At 47.2% G+C, this 19,629-nt stretch overlaps 1 protein-coding gene across 1 annotated transcript; it reads right to left on the bottom strand.

Moving 5' to 3' along the window:
• Positions 1-1,288: 1,288 nt before the first annotated feature.
• On the bottom strand, positions 1,289-19,098 carry LOC139395695 (zinc finger protein 208-like). Its single transcript, XM_071143034.1, has 11 exons — positions 18,720-19,098; positions 18,288-18,411; positions 16,577-18,037; positions 15,391-15,455; positions 14,947-15,238; positions 8,341-8,793; positions 5,891-6,978; positions 5,219-5,432; positions 4,474-4,752; positions 3,707-3,943; positions 1,289-2,466 (listed from the first exon to the last, which is right to left on the bottom strand). The coding sequence occupies exons 1-11, from the start codon at positions 18,726-18,728 to the stop codon at positions 1,517-1,519; spliced, it is 5,172 nt and encodes a 1,723-aa protein (XP_070999135.1). The 5' UTR covers positions 18,729-19,098; the 3' UTR covers positions 1,289-1,516.
• Positions 19,099-19,629: the final 531 nt, after the last annotated feature.

Raw genomic sequence — 19,629 nt, 5'->3', positions numbered from 1 at the left:
GGCCGACCACCTGGTACGCGAGGGCAGCAAGGAGCCTGAGTGGCAGGCCGACCACCTGGTACGCGAGGGCAGCAAGGAGCCTGAGTGGCAGGCCGACCACCTGGTACGCGAGGGCAGCAAGGAGCCTGAGTGGCAGGCCGACCACCTGGTACGCGAGGGCAGCAAGGAGCCTGAGTGGCAGGCCGACCACCTGGTACGCGAGGGCAGCAAGGAGCCTGAGTGGCAGGCCGACCACCTGGTACGCGAGGGCAGCAAGGAGCCAAGGTAAGGTGCTAGCTAGCATTAAACGTATCATATTAAAATCAATCAATCTTCACATAATCACTAGTTAACTACACACGGTTGATGATATTACTAGGTTAACTAGCTTGTCCTGCGTTGCCTGTTAATTTATCATCGAATCACAGCCTACCAAACGGGTGATGATTTAACAAAAGCACAATCGTTGCACGAATGTACCTAACCATAAACATCAATGCCTTTCTTAAAATCAATACACAGAAGTATATATTTTTAAACCTGCATATTTAGTTAAAATAAATTAATGTTAGCAGGCTATATTAACTAGGGATGTTGTGTCACTTCTCTTGCGTTCATTGCACGCAGAGTCAGGGTATATGCAACAGTTTGAGCCGCCTGGCTCGTTGCAAACTAATTTGTCAGAATTTTACGTAATTATGACATAACATTGAAGGTGGTGCAATGTAACAGCAATATTTAGACTAATGGATGCCACCCGTTAGATAAAATACGAAACGGTTTCGTATTTCACTGAAAGAATAAACATTTTGTTTTCGAAATGATAGTTTCCGGTTTTGACCATATTAATGACCTAAGGCTCGTATTTCTGTGTTTAATATATTATAATTAAGTCTATGATTTGATATTTGATAGAGCAGTCTGACTGAGCGGTGGTAGGCAGCAGCAGGCTCGTAAGCATTCATTCAAGCTTTACTGAGTTTGCCAGCAGCTCTTAGCAATGCTTGAACCACAGCGCTGTTTATGACTTCAAGCCTATCAACTCCTGAGATTAGGCTGGCAATACTAAAGTGCCTATTAGAACATCCAATAGTCAAAGGTATATGAAATACAAATGGTAGAGAGAGAAATAGTCGACATGTCGTAATTCCTATAATAACTACAACCTAAAACGTCTTAACTGGGAATAATGAAGAACTGGGAATGTTGAACCACCAGCTTTCATATGTTCTCATGTTCTGAGCAAGGAACTGAAACGTTAGCTTTTTTTACATGGCACATATTGCACTTTTACTTTCTTCTCCAACACTTTGTTTTTGCATTATTTAAACCAAATTGAACATTTATTTGAGACTAAATAGATTTTATTTATGTATTATATTAAGTTAAAATAAGTGTTCATTCAGCATTGTTGTAATTGTCATTATTACAAATATTACCACACTCATATATATATAAAAATTGGCCGATTAATCGGTATCGGCTTGTTTTGGTCCTCCAATAATTCTATCAGCGTTGAAAATGGAAGATTTCCCATTTAAAGGTGCCAGTACTGCCAGTGAGGTCTCTCCAGATCACTCTCAACTCTAGGTAGGCCTAGAGGCATGGGTCTCTCCAGATCACTCTCAACTCTAGGTAGGCCTAGAGGCATGGGTCTCTCCAGATCACTCTCAACTCTAGGTAGGCCTAGAGGCGTGGGTCTCTCTACTCTAGGAGCTGGCGTGGGCCTTCCCGTCCTGGGTGATTGGTTCGGTATGTCCGCGCTGGACGACTGCTTAGGCCTGCCTAGCTGGCGGGTCGGTCCGATGGGCTTGGGAGCGTGGGTCCTCTGGTGCTGCCGGAGCCCCTGTAGATAGTAGAAACTCTTCCCGCACTCCTCACACTGATGGGGCTTCTCTCCCGTGTGGACTCTGAGGTGAACCTTGAGGTCAAACTCTCTGAAGTAACTCTTCCCGCAGACGGAGCAGAGGTGGCTCTTCTGTCCGGTGTGCATACGGAAGTGACATGTAAGTTGGGACTGTTGCTTGAATCGCTTTCCGCACTCGGGGCAGAGGTGGGGTCTCTCTCCCCGGTGAGCGCTCTCGTGCTTCTTCAGCCCTTCTTCTGTGATGAAGCCCTTCCCACACTCGGTGCATTGGTAAGGCCTCTCCCCGGTGTGCATTCGCATGTGGATCTTAACGTAGTAATTACTGCGGAACCTCTTGCCACAGTCAGGGCAGGGGAAAGGCTTCTTGTTGTTGTGAGCCAATCGGTGTTCTTCCAACGGTGCCTTCTCAGAGAACTGCTCCCCACACAGCGAGCAGAAGAAAGAGGCCTTCTCTCCGCTGTCCTGAGACGTCATGTGTTTCTGCGCTGGTGGTAGATCTGGACAGTTGAAGTTCTCCTGAGCTGCTGATGCGGCGACGGTGTGATTCTCCTGGTAGTGTTCAGGACCTCTTGATGTAGAGGGACCTAACCCACCAGCAGACAACAAACTGGGGTTACCGTCTGCAGGGACGATAAAAGGTTGACATTTAGGTTGTGGCACCAAAACGGACCCCTATTCCCTATATCAGGGCTCTCCAACCCTGTTCCCGGAGAGATACCCTCCTGTAGTTTTTAAATCCAACCCTGTTCCTGGAGAGATACCCTCCTGTAGGTTTTTGCTCCAGGGTTGGAGTTAAAACCTGCAGGAGGGTAGCTCTCCGGGAACAGGGTTGGAGTTAAAACCTACAGGAGGGTTTCTCTCCAGGAACAGGGTTGGAGTTAAAACCTACAGGAAGGTAGCTCTCCAGGAACAGGGTTGGAGTGAAAACCTACAGGAGGGTGTCTCTCCAGGAACAGAGTTGGAGTTGTACCTTCAGTACAGTACCTTCAGTACAGTGCCTTCAGTACAGTGCCTTCGGGAAGTATTCACACCACCCCAACATCACCATACAGTACAGTGCCTTCAGTACAGTGCCTTCAGGAAGTATTCACACCACCTCGACTGTTCCCACATGTTGTTGTGTTACTGCCTGAATTTAAAATGGAGACATGTGAGATGTTGTGTGACTGGCCTACACACAATACCCCATGATGTCAGAGTAATGACGCCATGTTTTTAGAAGTTCTTATAAATTAATTAGAAATGAAAAGCTGAAATGTCTTGAGTCAGTTAAGTGTTCAACCCCTTTGTTAGGGCAAGACTAAATAAGTTCAGGAGTAAACATGTGCTTTAACAAGTCCCATAATAAAGTTGCATGGACTCACTCTGTTTGTAATACTAGTGTTTAACATGATTTTTGAATGACTACCTCATCGCTGTACCCCACACATACAATTATCTGTAAGGTCCCTCAGTCGAGCTGTGAATTTCAACCACAGATTCAACCACAAAGACCAGGGAGGCTTTCCAGTGCCTCGCAAAGAAGGGCCCCTATTGGTTGATGGGTAAACATCAAAAAGCAGACACTGAATATCCCTTTGAGCAGGGTAAAGTTAGTAATTACACTTTGAATTTGTCTCCCACTTTGACCAGTATTTTGTGTTTATCATTAACCATTAAAAAAAATAACAATTAAACCCATTTCAATCCCACCTTGTAACACAACAAAATGTGGAAAAAGGTCAAGGGTCAAGTGAATCCTTTCTGGAGACACTGTATTAGGTTACAAACCTGTTTGGCTATAATGTTAATTATACGTTAGAGTACGTGGACCACAACATCAGGATACGTTGCTGAACATCTTTCCAAAGTCTCTCTCACCTCTGTGTGTTTTCATGTGTGTTTTCAGGTTCCCTGGCTGAGTGAAACCCTTCCCGCACAGGGAGCAACAGTACGGTTTCTCCCCGGTGTGGATTCTCACGTGCAACTTCAGCTTGGACGCGTCGGATAGTTCTTTGCCACAGGTCGGACATCGGTGAGTCCTCTTCCCTCTCCCCCGCCGCTGTCCTGTAGTTGGACCTCCTGCTGCCTCACCAGAGAACACACCCAGACTCTCCTCTGGAACAAACACACAGTTAGTCCATCTCAAACGGTATCCTATTCCCTATTTATTTATAACCTTTATTTAACTAGACAAGTCAGTTAAGAACAAATTCTTATTTTCAATGACGGCCTAGGAACAGTGGGTTAACTGGCCTAGGAACAGTGGGTTAACTGGCCTAGGAACAGTGGGTTAACTGGTCTAGGAACAGTGGGTTAACTGGCCTAGGAACAGTGGGTTAACTGGCCTAGGAACAGTGGGTTAACTGCCTTGTTCAGGGGCAGAACGACAGATTTGTACCTTGTCAGCTCGGGGATTTCGGTTACTAGTCCAACTCTCTAACCACTAGGCTACCCTGCCGCCCCAGGGTGCACTACCTTTGACAAGAGCCTATGGGCCCCTAGTGTGCACTACGTAGGGAATAGGGTGCCATTTGAGGCACAACCTACTCACAGTGAATTCACTAGTAACCCGTCAGAAAGGCTATATAATAGTGCTTACAGTCATGACGTAAGCCGTTGTGCGTCTCCATCACAGGCTCTCTTACCGGCGTGCTCCTCCTGATGTCTCCGCAGCAGCTCTTGGTTGTCGAACGGCGTTCCACACACGTAGCAGTTGTAATCTAGATGTGTCTGCAGGTGTAGCAACAACTCATATTCCCGGGGGAATCCCTCTCCACATTTAAAACAGCGACGGTTGTTAAACCTCTTGGCTTTGGGTTGCTTCTGTTTGCCTTCTTTGACGCTGGTTTTCCGTTTGACCGGTTGTTTCTTCCGGTGTTTTCTCTGTGGTCCCGATGCAGAGGGACCACCGCCACCGGTCTTGGCTGTGTGACCAAAGAGAATGGGTTTACAGGATTGGTCAAATACATTGTCCGTCGCCCAAATGGCACGCTATATTCCCTATTTAGGGCACTACCTTTTGAACAGAGCCCTATATAGCAGCCAAATTAACAGGCTATAGTTGATGTTCAGGGAGCCATTTTAAACACAGCCAATTTATTACGCAGCCAAATTAACAGGCTATAGTTGATGTTCTGTTGACAGGGAGCCATTTTAAACACAGCCAAATTAACAGGCAATAGTTGATGTTCTGTTGACAGGGAGCCATTTTAAACACAGCCAAATTAACAGGCTATAGTTGATGTTCTGTTGACTGGGAGCCATTTTAAACACAGCCAAATTAACAGGCTATAGTTGATGTTCTGTTGACTGGGAGCCATTTTAAAACACAGCCAGATTAACAGGCTATATAGTTGAATGATGTTCTGTTGACATTCTACCTCCACTTACCAAGACGAAGAGCAGGTTTCCAACTGGCGTCGTCTTCTTCAGAATTACCCGAACCATCAACGTTCACCTCTTCTTCTTGCTCCTCCTCTTCCTCCTCTTCTTCTTCTTCAGCTCTGGCCTTCAACCGAGGTGTTTGACTGGACGCCTTGCTGCCATGTCTTGGATCGGGACCCTGGGCCTCTATAGCTTTGGGGCTGGATTGGTCACCAGGATCCTACAATGAAAACACAAGTCATTCTTGGTTAACAGTCAGTAGTAGTAATATAATGTTTGTTGTAGGGTTTCCCAGGGCAACGTCCAACCTCGGCTGCCTTTCTGTTCCTTGTCAAACAGGAAGTGGAGATTTTGAGTGGCGGTTGGCTAAATCAAATCAAATGTATTTATATAGCCCTTCGTACATCAGCTGATGTCACAAAGTGCTGTACAGAAACCCAGCCTAAAACCCCAAACAGCAAGCAATGCAGGTGTAGAAGCACGGTGGCTAGGAAAAACTCCCTAGAAAGGACTCCCTAAAACTCCCTAGAAATCTATGCCTAACTTTAACCTAACCCCCACCCATTCTAACCATAAACCCAAACCAATTCCATAAACTTCTAGATTTTAAAGTGAACCCCCCCTTAAAACAAAACCTGAAAGCGACAGCATCAGCTCACAGCAAACCAAAGCACATACCTTTCTGATGAGGGATGTAGGAAGACCACTTCCTCCGCTGCCGTAGCGAGGACCTGTGGGGATGGGTGGGGTTGGTTCCACTATAGGCTTCCCAGGGTGCATCTGCTGCATGTGTGACCGGATGCCTGCTCTGTACCTGTAGCTCTTGCCACACTCGTGGCACTGGTAGGGCTTCTCTCCAGAGTGGACTCTGAGATGCACCCGGAGGTCAAACTCTCTGGCGAAACTCTTCCCACACAGGAAGCAGAGATGGCTCCTCTCTCCGGTGTGGATCTTGAAGTGACAGGTCAGCTGGGATTGTTGTTTGAAACACTTGCCACACGCAGGGCATCGGTACGGTCTCTCTCCTCGGTGAGCGCTCTCGTGCTTCTTGAGCCCCTCCGCTGACAGGAAAGTCTTATCACACTGGGCGCAGCGGTAAGAGATCTTCCCACTGTGGATCTTCCGGTGGATCTTGATGTAACTCTTGCTGGAGAATCTCTTCCCACAGTCTGGACAGGGGTAAGGCTTCTCTGGTTTCTCATGGGAGTGGGCGATCATCAGGTGATCATCCAGAAGGCCTTTCTGAGAGAACTCTGCCCCGCAGAGAGGGCACTGCGGATTAGACTGGTTCTCTACAGTGTGAGTTCTCATGTGTATCTGTAGAGTTGATGGAGTTTGGCATTCCTCTCCTATTGGCTTAGCTGTGTGGTTGTCATGGTATTGGTCAGGGACTCCTATTGGTTTAGCTGTGCGGTTGTCATGGTATTGGTCAGGGACTCCTATTGGCTTAGCGGTGTGGTTTTCATGGTATTGGTCCAGAACTCCTATTGGCTTAGCTGTGTGGTTGTCATGGTATTGGTCCAGAACGCCTATTGGTTTAGCTGTGTGGTTGTCATGGTATTGGTCCGGGACACCTATTGGCTTAGCTGTGTGGTTGTCATGGTATTGGTCCAGAACTCCTATTGGCTTAGCTGTGTGGTTGTCATGGTATTGGTCCAGAACTCCTATTGGCTTAGCTGTGTGGTTGTCATGGTATTGGTCTGGGACACCTATTGTAGGAAGCCTCTCCACAATGTCAGGCCAGAAACTGGGATTTCTGACTTCTCCTGCATGGGGGAAGATAGTGTTAGTTCATGTTAAGTCTAAACAGATAATGACTGGGGTCAGGACGATACCAGTATCACCCTACTCAGATAATGACTGGGGTCAGGACAATACCAGTATCACCCTACTCAGATAATGACTGGGGTCAGGACAATACCAGTATCACCCTACTCAGATAATGACTGGGGTCAGGACAATAACAGTATCACCCTACTCAGATAATGACTGGGGTCAGGACAATACCAGTATCACCCTACTCAGATAATGACTGGGGGTCAGGACAATATTAATTAACACTTCTCTTTAGTCACACCTTCTGCCTGACACCTCTTTAGTCACACCTTCTGCCTGACACCTCTTCTCTTTAGTCACACCTTCTGCCTGACACCTCTTCTCTTTAGTCACACCTTCTGCCTGACACCTCTTCTCTTTAGTCACACCTTCTGCCTGACACCTCTTCTCTTTAGTCACACCTTCTGCCTGACACCTCTTCTCTTTAGTCACACCTTCTGCCTGACACCTCTTTAGTCACACCTTCTGCATGACACCTCTTCTCTTTAGTCACACCTTCTGCCTGACACCTCTTCTCTTTAGTCACACCTTCTGCCTGACACCTCTTTAGTCACACCTTCTGCCTGACACCTCTTTAGTCACACCTTCTGCCTGACACCTCTTTAGTCACATCTAACTAAACTGAACTAAAACCATTTATTGATGTGTAATATCTGACATTTTGTTTTTACAACAGTGACATTATCCGGATAAAATACCTAAAGTTTTGTTTTTTACAAAAGCTTAAAGGGATACTTTGGCATTTTGGCAACGAGGTCTTTCATCTACTTCACCAGAGTCAGATGAACTTGTGGATCCCATTTTTCTGTCTCCGTGTCCAGTATGAAGGAAGTTAGAGGTTGTTTTGTGAGCCAATGCCAACTAGCGTTAGCGCTACGCTAGTTAGCAATTATTATTATTTTTAAATGTTTTACTGAACCTTTATTCCACTAGGCAAGTCAGTTGTGCTGCCGCTAGTCAGCAACTTCCTTCAAACTGCAAGCAGAAACATAAACATGGGGATGTAGATAAAGGGCCTCAATACCAAATCCCAAAGTATCCCTTTAAAGAGAACAAAGATATTTCCAGAGTTGGGTCAACTGGTCAGATGTACGACTTCCCACCTTTTAAAGAGAACAAAGATATTTCCAGAGTTGGGTCAACTGGTCAGATGTACGACTTCTCACCTTTTAAAGAGGACAAAGGTATTTCCAGAGTTGGGTCAACTGGGCGGATGTACGACTTCTCACCTTTTAAAGAGGACAAAGATATTTCCAGAGTTGGGTCAACTGGTCAGATGTACGACTTCTCACCTTTGTGCACACTCTGGTGTATTTTCAGATTTCCTTTCTGAGCGAATCTCTTCCCGCACACGGAGCACTGGAAAGGCTTCTCTCCCGTGTGTATCCGCTCGTGCATCATCAGTTTATGTGCATCGGATGCTTCGTATCCACACGTTAAACAGCGGTGAACCTTCTTGGTTTTGAACATGGTCGTGCCATCTATATGAATGGTCTGGTGTAAGAGCATGTCGTAGACGCGGGAGAATCCCTCTCCACATTTAAAGCAGCGGTGGGTCATCTTGGCTTTCTTCTGCTTCGGATTCTTTTCCTTCTTCGGTGTCTCTTTTTTCTTCGGTTGCTTTTGTCCTGGACTCTTCTTCCGTTTGGTCGCCCGTGTCTTCTCTTTCTCCCGGTGTTGTCGTTCCACCGCTCCTGGTGTTGAGGTGGTTCCCTCACTACCGTGGCAGGAATTAGGACTCATTCCTGTGGAGAGAAGAGAGTTCAGTGGGTCAGTATGGGTGGAGTTCCCTCACTACCGTGGCAGGAGTTAGGACTCATTCCTGTGGAGAGAAGAGAGTTCAGTGGGTCAGTATGGGTAGAGTTCCCTCACTACCGTGGCAGGAATTAGGACTCATTCCTGTGGAGAGAAGAGAGTTCAGTGGGTCAGTATGGGTAGAGTTCCCTCACTACCGTGGCAGGAATTAGGACTCATTCCTGTGGAGAGAAGAGAGTTCAGTGGGTCAGTATGGGTAGAGTTCCCTCACTACCGTGGCAGGAATTAGGACTCATTCCTGTGGAGAGAGGAGAGTTCAGTGGGTCAGTATGGGTAGAGTTCCCTAACTACCGTGGCAGGAGGTAGGACTCATCAGTATGAGAAGAGTTCCCTCACTACTGTGGCAGGAGGTAGGACTCATCAGTATGGGTAGAGTTCCCTCACTACCGTGGCAGGAGGTAGGACTCATCAGTATGAGTAGAGTACCCTCACTACCATGGCAGGAGATGGGATTCATCAGTATGGGTAGAGTTCCCTCACTACCGTGGCAGGAGGTAGGACTAATCAGTATGAGTAGAGTTCCCTCACTACCGTGGCAGGAGGTAGGACTCATAGTATGGGTAGAGTTCCCTCACTACCGTGGCAGGAGGTAGGACTAATCAGTATGAGTAGAGTTCCCTCACTACTGTGGCAGGAGGTAGGACTCATCAGTATGGGTAGAGTTCCCTAACTACCGTGGCAGGAGGCAGGACTAATCAGTATGGGTAGAGTTCCCTCACTACCGTGGCAGGAGGTAGGACTCATCAGTATGGGTAGAGTTCCCTCACTACTGTGGCAGGAGGTAGGACTCATCAGTATTGGTAGAGTTCCCTCACTACCGTGGCAGGAGGCAGGACTCATCAGTATGGGTAGAGTTCCCTCACTACCGTGGCAGGAGGTAGGACTCATCAGTATGGGTAGAGTTCCCTCACTACCGTGGCAGGAGGTAGGACTAATCAGTATGAGTAGAGTTCCCTCACTACCATGGCAGAAGGTAGGACTGATCAGTATGAGTAGAGTTCCCTCACGACTGTGGCAGGAGGTAGGACTCATCAGTATGGGTAGAGTTCCCTAACTACCGTGGCAGGAGGTAGGACTCATCAGTATGGGTAGAGTTCCCTCACTACCGTGGCATGAGGTAGGACTCATCAGTATGAGTAGAGTTCCCTCACTACCGTGGCAGGAGGTAGGACTCAACAGTATGGGTAGAGTTCCCTCACTACCGTGGCAGGAGGTAGGACTCATCAGTATGGGTAGAGTTCCCTCACTACCGTGGCAGGAGGTAGGACTCATCAGTATGGGTAGAGTTCCCTCACTACAGTGGCAGGAGGCAGGACTCATCAGTATGGGAAGAGTTCCCTCACTACCGTGGCAGGAGGCAGGACTAATCAGTATGGGTAGAGTTCCCTCACTACCGTGGCAGGAGGTAGGACTCATCAGTATGGGTAGAGTTCCCTCACTACTGTGGCAGGAGGTAGGACTCATCAGTATGGGTAGAGTTCCCTCACTACCGTGGCAGGAGGTAGGACTAATCAGTATGAGTAGAGTTCCCTCACTACCATGGCAGGAGGTAGGACTGATCAGTATGAGTAGAGTTCCCTCACTACTGTGGCAGGAGGTAGGACTCATCAGTATGGGTAGAGTTCCCTAACTACCGTGGCAGGAGGTAGGACTCATCAGTATGGGTAGAGTTCCCTCACTACCGTGGCAGGAGGCAGGACTCATCAGTATGGGTAGAGTTCCCTCACTACCGTGGCATGAGGTAGGACTCATCAGTATGAGTAGAGTTCCCTCACTACCGTGGCAGGAGGTAGGACTCAACAGTATGGATAGAGTTCCCTCACTACCGTGGCAGGAGGTAGGACTCATCAGTATGGGTAGAGTTCCCTCACTACCGTGGCAGGAGGTAGGACTAATCAGTATGAGTAGAGTTCCCTCACTACCATGGCAGGAGGTAGGACTGATCAGTATGAGTAGAGTTCCCTCACTACAGTGGCAGGAGGTAGGACTCATCAGTATGGGTAGAGTTCCCTCACTACTGTGGCAGGAGGTAGGACTCATCAGTATGGGTAGAGTTCCCTCACTACCGTGGCAGGAGGTAGGACTAATCAGTATGAGTAGAGTTCCCTCACTACCATGGCAGGAGGTAGGACTGATCAGTATGAGTAGAGTTCCCTCACTACTGTGGCAGGAGGTAGGACTCATCAGTATGGGTAGAGTTCCCTCACTACCGTGGCAGGAGGTAGGACTCATCAGTATGAGTAGAGTACCCTCACTACCGTGGCAGGAGATGGGACTCATCAGTATGGGTAGAGTTCCCTCACTACCGTGGCAGGAGGTAGGACTAATCAGTATGAGTAGAGTTCCCTCACTACCGTGGCAGGAGGTAGGACTCATCAGTATGGGTAGAGTTCCCTCACTACCGTGGCAGGAGGTAGGACTAATCAGTATGAGTAGAGTTCCCTCACTACCATGGCAGGAGGTAGGACTGATCAGTATGAGTAGAGTTCCCTCACTACTGTGGCAGGAGGTAGGACTCATCAGTATGGGTAGAGTTCCCTAACTACCGTGGCAGGAGGTAGGACTCATCAGTATGGGTAGAGTTCCCTCACTACCGTGGCAGGAGGCAGGACTCATCAGTATGGGTAGAGTTCCCTCACTACCGTGGCATGAGGTAGGACTCATCAGTATGAGTAGAGTTCCCTCACTACCGTGGCAGGAGGTAGGACTCAACAGTATGGGTAGAGTTCCCTCACTACCGTGGCAGGAGGTAGGACTCATCAGTATGGGTAGAGTTCCCTCACTACCGTGGCAGGAGGTAGGACTCATCAGTATGGGTAGAGTTCCCTCACTACAGTGGCAGGAGGCAGGACTCATCAGTATGGGAAGAGTTCCCTCACTACCGTGGCAGGAGGCAGGACTAATCAGTATGGGTAGAGTTCCCTCACTACCGTGGCAGGAGGTAGGACTCATCAGTATGGGTAGAGTTCCCTCACTACTGTGGCAGGAGGTAGGACTCATCAGTATTGGTAGAGTTCCCTCACTACCGTGGCAGGAGGCAGGACTCATCAGTATGAGTAGAGTTCCCTCACTACCGTGGCAGGAGGTAGGACTCAACAGTATGGGTAGAGTTCCCTCACTACCGTGGCAGGAGGTAGGACTCATCAGTATGGGTAGAGTTCCCTCACTACCGTGGCAGGAGGTAGGACTCATCAGTATGGGTAGAGTTCCCTCACTACAGTGGCAGGAGGCAGGACTCATCAGTATGGGAAGAGTTCCCTCACTACCGTGGCAGGAGGCAGGACTAATCAGTATGGGTAGAGTTCCCTCACTACCGTGGCAGGAGGTAGGACTCATCAGTATGGGTAGAGTTCCCTCACTACTGTGGCAGGAGGTAGGACTCATCAGTATGGGTAGAGTTCCCTCACTACCGTGGCAGGAGGTAGGACTCATCAGTATGAGTAGAGTTCCCTCACTACCGTGGCAGGAGGTAGGACTGATCAGTATGAGTAGAGTTCCCTCACTACTGTGGCAGGAGGTAGGACTCATCAGTATGGGTAGAGTTCCCTAACTACCGTGGCAGGAGGTAGGACTCATCAGTATGGGTAGAGTTCCCTCACTACCGTGGCAGGAGGCAGGACTCATCAGTATGGGTAGAGTTCCCTCACTACCGTGGCATGAGGTAGGACTCATCAGTATGAGTAGAGTTCCCTCACTACCGTGGCAGGAGGTAGGACTCAACAGTATGGGTAGAGTTCCCTCACTACCGTGGCAGGAGGTAGGACTCATCAGTATGGGTAGAGTTCCCTCACTACCGTGGCAGGAGGTAGGACTAATCAGTATGAGTAGAGTTCCCTCACTACCATGGCAGGAGGTAGGACTGATCAGTATGAGTAGAGTTCCCTCACTACTGTGGCAGGAGGTAGGACTCATCAGTATGGGTAGAGTTCCCTCACTACTGTGGCAGGAGGTAGGACTCATCAGTATGGGTAGAGTTCCCTCACTACCGTGGCAGGAGGTAGGACTAATCAGTATGAGTAGAGTTCCCTCACTACCATGGCAGGAGGTAGGACTGATCAGTATGAGTAGAGTTCCCTCACTACTGTGGCAGGAGGTAGGACTCATCAGTATGGGTAGAGTTCCCTAACTACCGTGGCAGGAGGTAGGACTCATCAGTATGGGTAGAGTTCCCTCACTACCGTGGCAGGAGGTAGGACTCATCAGTATGGGTAGAGTTCCCTCACTACCGTGGCAGGAGGTAGGACTCATCAGTATGAGTAGAGTTCCCTCACTACCGTGGCAGGAGGTAGGACTCAACAGTATGGGTAGAGTTCCCTCACTACCGTGGCAGGAGGTAGGACTCATCAGTATGGGTAGAGTTCCCTCACTACCGTGGCAGGAGGTAGGACTAATCAGTATGAGTAGAGTTCCCTCACTACCATGGCAGGAGGTAGGACTGATCAGTATGAGTAGAGTTCCCTCACTACTGTGGCAGGAGGTAGGACTCATCAGTATGGGTAGAGTTCCCTAACTACCGTGGCAGGAGGTAGGACTCATCAGTATGGGTAGAGTTCCCTCACTACCGTGGCAGGAGGCAGGACTCATCAGTATGGGTAGAGTTCCCTCACTACCGTGGCATGAGGTAGGACTCATCAGTATGAGTAGAGTTCCCTCACTACCGTGGCAGGAGGTAGGACTCAACAGTATGGGTAGAGTTCCCTCACTACCGTGGCAGGAGGTAGGACTCATCAGTATGGGTAGAGTTCCCTCACTACCGTGGCAGGAGGTAGGACTCATCAGTATGGGTAGAGTTCCCTCACTACAGTGGCAGGAGGCAGGACTCATCAGTATGGGAAGAGTTCCCTCACTACCGTGGCAGGAGGCAGGACTAATCAGTATGGGTAGAGTTCCCTCACTACCGTGGCAGGAGGTAGGACTCATCAGTATGGGTAGAGTTCCCTCACTACTGTGGCAGGAGGTAGGACTCATCAGTATTGGTAGAGTTCCCTCACTACCGTGGCAGGAGGCAGGACTCATCAGTATGGGTAGAGTTCCCTCACTACCGTGGCAGGAGGTAGGACTAATCAGTATGAGTAGAGTTCCCTCACTACCATGGCAGGAGGTAGGACTGATCAGTATGAGTAGAGTTCCCTCACTACTGTGGCAGGAGGTAGGACTCATCAGTATGGGTAGAGGTCCCTAACTACCGTGGCAGGAGGTAGGACTCATCAGTATGGGTAGAGTTCCCTCACTACCGTGGCAGGAGGCAGGACTCATCAGTATGGGTAGAGTTCCCTCACTACCGTGGCATGAGGTAGGACTCATCAGTATGAGTAGAGTTCCCTCACTACCGTGGCAGGAGGTAGGACTCAACAGTATGGGTAGAGTTCCCTCACTACCGTGGCAGGAGGTAGGACTCATCAGTATGGGTAGAGTTCCCTCACTACCGTGGCAGGAGGTAGGACTCATCAGTATGGGTAGAGTTCCCTCACTACAGTGGCAGGAGGCAGGACTCATCAGTATGGGAAGAGTTCCCTCACTACCGTGGCATGTAGCGTACGTGCTATTGTGTGAAAACAGTGGCCACGCATTCCCTATAAAGGGAATAAGGTGTCATTTGGGACAAACACGTTCTTTAACTCACCTTTCTGTCACCACTTGTAAACAGGATATGTTTACATATCTTACATTACTCATCTCATATGTATATACTGTATTCTATTCTACTGTATCTTAGTCTATGCATTACTCATCTCATATGTATATACTGTATTCTATTCTACTGTATCTTAGTCTATGCATTACTCATCTCATATGTATATACTGTATTCTATTCTACTGTATATTAGTCTATGCCACTCTGACATTGCTCGTCCAAATATATATATATATATATTCTTAATTGTGTGTATTGTTAGATATGACTTGTTATATACTACTGCACTGTTGGGAGCTAGAAACACAAACATTTCACTACACCTGCAATAACATCTGATTACCGTGTGTATGTGACCAATAACATCTGCTAACCACGTGTATGTGACCAATAACATCTACTAACCACGTGTATGTGACCAATAACATGTGATTTGACTTTGATTTACCAAGATGAGGAGTATCCCAGGAAGCTTGTTCTACTACAGAATTCAACAGATCACCAACTTCCTCTTCCTCCCCTTCCTCCTCCTCTTCTTCATCTTCACCCTCTTCTTCCTCTTCCACCTCCCACTCTTCCTCGTCCTCCTCTTCTTCTTCCTCCTCCTCCTCTTCTTCTTCCCCATCCTCATCCTCCTCTTGTTCAATATGAATGTTCATCCCAGGTGTTTGAGTGATGTCCTCCTCATGTCTTTGGTCAGGGCCCAGAGACTTGGTCGACCCCGATTGAGCCCCAGGATCCTAGAAGAAAGACGGGACTGTTTCTAGTAAAGTTACCATGGAAACCATGTTGGAACAAAAATGGGTTCAATAGAACAGTGGAATATATGATAATAATGTTTATAATGGCAACAATATCTCCTATTAAAATGTTTGTTATTATTGTCTCCCACCTTCTTGATGTTTGATGTAGGGGGACTTCCTCCTTCACTACCAGAGCCACGGACAGGACTCTCACCTGTAGAGAGAGGTTGGTATTATGGGTTATAATGAGACTACCAGGACTCCTGTAGAGATAGGTTGGTATTATGGGTTATAATGAGACTACCAGGACTCTCTCCTGTAGAGATAGGTTGGTACTATGGGTTATAATGAGACTACCAGGACTCTCACCTGTAGAGATAGGTTGGTATTATGGGTTATAATGAGACTACCAGGACTCTCTCCTGTAGAGATAGGTTGGTATTATGGGTTATAATGAGACTACCAGGACTCTCTCCTGTAGAGAGAGGTTGGTATTATGGTTTATAATGAGACTACCAGGACTCCTGTAGAGATAGGTTGGTATTATGGGTTATAATGAGACTACCAGAGTCATGGACAGGACTCTCTCATGTAGAGATAGGTTGGTAATATGGGTTAGACCAGGGGTCTGTGTTAGACTCAGGCCCACTGGGGGGGGCATTTCTAGCATGGGGGGGGGGGGGGGACCCACGCCATGTCTATTTCTATGGGCACCAGCACTGTTCATTACACACACCGTTCACACGCCTTTTGTTGGTGGAGAGGATTTTGCAGGTTTAAAGTGTATTTCCTGCAGTTCTACACATTTTGTCATCGGGGAGCAGGGAACATTTTGCTGTATTGAAGTAATGTCTAATGTGTATTCATGTGATATCTGAGTGACTCAAACATGGCATCAAAATCTATGAGCTGAAAAACGTTAGCTGACATGGACTAGTTGACCAGGACATTTCAGACCAGTTATAAATATCTCTCTAAGGTCTGTAATGACTAACATGACAAGAGGAACTGACGATGAACTACCCAATGTCTACATTGCACCTTGTGCATTCTACTATTACAACTTTCAAGAGTATGTTTAAAGCCGGACTGAGTTCCTTAAAACCACCGGGTTAGATAATGAGTTATTACTGTGTAACTGAAGAACAGTCAAGTGTTCTGCCTCCACTTACTATGTTGAACAGAACCCCAGTCAACTGAAGAACAGTCAGAGTTCTGCCTCCACTTACTATGTTGAACAGAACCCCAGTCAACTAAAGAACAGTGTTCTGCCTCCACTTACTATGTTGAACAGAATCCCAGTCAACTAAAGAACAGAGTTCTGCCTCCACTTACTATGTTGAACAGAATCCCAGTCAACTTCTTCTCCATCAGAATTAATCAGCCCTCCAACTTCCTCTGCATTATCCGTTGCCCCTTCTCCATCCTCCTCCACCTCTTCCTCCACCTCTTCCTTCTCCTCTTCCTTCTCCTCTTCGACTTTAGCCTTCAGCCCCAGTGTTTGACAGAGGTCCTGTAGGTTATCAGATACCATCTGCTGCCCCTGTGATGTGTTCTCCTCCTCACAGTGGATGGGTTTCTCTGCTTCTGTTGTGTGTGACCTCTGGTGCAAGTTCAAACTTCTTTTTGTAGCAAAATTCTTCCCACAGTCGGGGCAGGGGTATGGCTTCTTTCCCGTGTGCATTCTCACGTGGGTCTGTAGAGACGGTGAATTTTTAAAATGTTTCCCACATTCTGAGCAGCAGTGAGACGACGTCTTAGTTTTGTGATTCTCCTGGTGTTGTTCAGGTTCTGCTGCTGATGCAGAGAGACTCTCCTCTACTTTTTTGCTGTGCGATTGCTGGTGTATTTCTTTCAAACTTAGCGAGTCCGGTTTCTCTCCTGTGTGTTGCAGCTGGTGTCTTTTCAAGGATGTACAGAAGGTGAACCTCTTGTCACACTCGGAGCAGGCGTACGGCTTCTCTCCAGTGTGCAGTTTCTGGTGTTGTTTAAGATATGCTTTCTGAGTGAAGCCCTTCCTACAGACGGAACAGGAGAAAGGCTTCTCTCCTGTGTGGGAGAGCTGGTGGGCAGTCAGGTTGGCTTTCTGGGTGAAGCACTTGCCACAAACAGAGCAGGAGAAAGGTTTCTCACCAGTGTGCACTAGCATGTGTTGGTTCAAATTTCCCTTTTGGTTGAAGCTCTTCTCACACACGGAACATTTGTAAGACTTCTCCCCGGTGTGTTTCAGCTCATGTGATTTCAAGGTGTGTAGATAAGTATAACTCTTCCCACACACGGAGCAGGAGTGAGGTTTTTCTCCCGTGTGTGTCAGCAGGTGTCTGCGTAGTTTGTAAGCGCTAGAGAACTCTCTTCCACACTCCAGGCAGCAGTTCTTTGCCTGTTCAGGATCTCCCGATATAGAGGGACTGCCCTCCCCATTAGAACAGTGGAACCGCTGGTGTGTCTTCAGATGTTCCTCCCGAGTGAAACTCTTCCCACAGTCAGAACAGAAGCAGGGCTTCTCTCCTGTGTGAGTCAGAAGGTGTCGTTGTAGTTTAGACGGACATGGGAACTCCTTCCCACAGTCCAGGCAGCTGTAGCTCTTCCTGGGTTTGGGACTGGTCTTCTTCTCTCCTGTGTGTGTTGTGTTACGATGTTTTCTTAGATAATGCTGGGTAGGGAACTCCTCTCCACACTCTCTGCAGCTGTGTGTGTTCTTGGCTGTGTGATTGTCCTCCTGTTGTTCAGGTTCTCCTGAGGTAGAACTTGTCCCCTCACTGTCAGAGTGACGGCTGGAACTCTCTCCTGTCTCTCCTGTGGGGATATAGGAAGAGTCTGATCAGGATTGCTCGAGTGGAAACCAAAGGGGTGTATTCATTAGTGTACACTGAAGCAGACAAAAATAAGTGTTTCTTATATTTCCCTGTTTCGGACATCCCAGCTTGTGTAAGTGTTGCACTGTTTTGTTAACGCTGTACCTAAACAACAGTCAGATCGTTTAAACATTCAGTCTGCCTCATCCTCCACCTACTAAAGTTAACGGAAATCTCTCAACCCGACTTACCTCTCAATCTTAGAAAGTCACTGAAGTAGTCAAGGTTCCTAGGAACCATCTCTGGACCGCTGGTTCTCTGGTCACCATGGACACAGTCAGGAACCAGTAGGTTTGCCTGGGGTTCATCAAAATCCTAATTTTAAAAAGTACAGTCAGAGATAGGCCTAGAAGATAATGTCATGTCATTGGTTTTGGTCTTAATAACAAACTGACTTGATAAAATAGTCCTTACTACTTGACAAATGTATATCAACTTCTACAAATGACAAGCTAACCTTGAACAAGACATTGACAATGGAGTTTACTAAAGCAGAGCTATGTATTTACATAACTAGCTAACCAGCTATATCTATATATCTACCTGCTGTATATATGGCTTTGGGCTCAAGCAAAACATGCTTTAGTTTCAGGGCAACTAGCTAGCTTAAGCTCACTTCTCACCTCATACATTGTGTGAGCCGAAGCGACAACAAAAAAATAGCCGAGAAAATGTGGTTCTCTGGCTGTAGCAAAAAATGAGTTCAAATGTTGCTTTGCTAAGAGAAATCACAGCTGTTTTGCAAAAATAGATAGCAGGCTAAGTTAGCATAGCATACTGAGCTAGCTAACGGTACTTAGCTAGCTAATAATGTTAGCTTAACTTGTCGTTTGAAACTTCACGTCTGGCTGGTTTAATAGTTCCATATCTACGTTATCACAGGATGGAAATAATCTACGCCAATTATAGTGAAGATATATTTGTAAATAACTATAGCTACAATGCTTTTGAGTAAGGTTTATCTAAGTAGGCTAGCTAATGTTGACAGAACCGCCTAGAACTACTTCCGGGGCAGCAGCTAACCCGGAAGTTGATGCCATCACTGGACGCCATTCCACATAGTTTGGATATGGCCATTCTTTGATCGCATTAACGGTGAGGGGAGAATGGGAAAATGTTTAAATAAATCAGGTTATTAAAACATTAGGTATTGGCTTTGTCCAAACGGTGTAGTTAGCTAGTCGTTACGGTTACATAACTGTTAGCTAAGTAACGTTTCGTCATCAGACAGATACATTTTTAGCGTGGTACTGTTGGCTAGCTAATAGCTCCTGCGAACTAATTTGAAGCTCTGCTCAAACAGAGTCGACGGAGGAGTAAAACGACGATAGTTTTCTATTTCTATTTTGTAAATAAAGGCAGAGTGACTGTACATATAATCAATGAGTTACTGTTGTACCTAATGTTCGTGTTACACTAGTTAACGTTAGTTAGCTTCAAAATACAAGCCCTCATCGTGGGAACCTTGACATTTCATGTATATCTTACAAAAATATTTTTATTGCCATTAATATTTGTTTTATTATATTGTTC

This window comes from Oncorhynchus clarkii, unplaced genomic scaffold (assembly GCF_045791955.1).
Source record: "Oncorhynchus clarkii lewisi isolate Uvic-CL-2024 unplaced genomic scaffold, UVic_Ocla_1.0 unplaced_contig_12495_pilon_pilon, whole genome shotgun sequence".
Taxonomy (NCBI): domain Eukaryota; kingdom Metazoa; phylum Chordata; class Actinopteri; order Salmoniformes; family Salmonidae; genus Oncorhynchus; species Oncorhynchus clarkii.
Note: the sequence above shows the minus strand (reverse complement) of the source record. Positions and strands in the feature narration are given on the sequence as shown.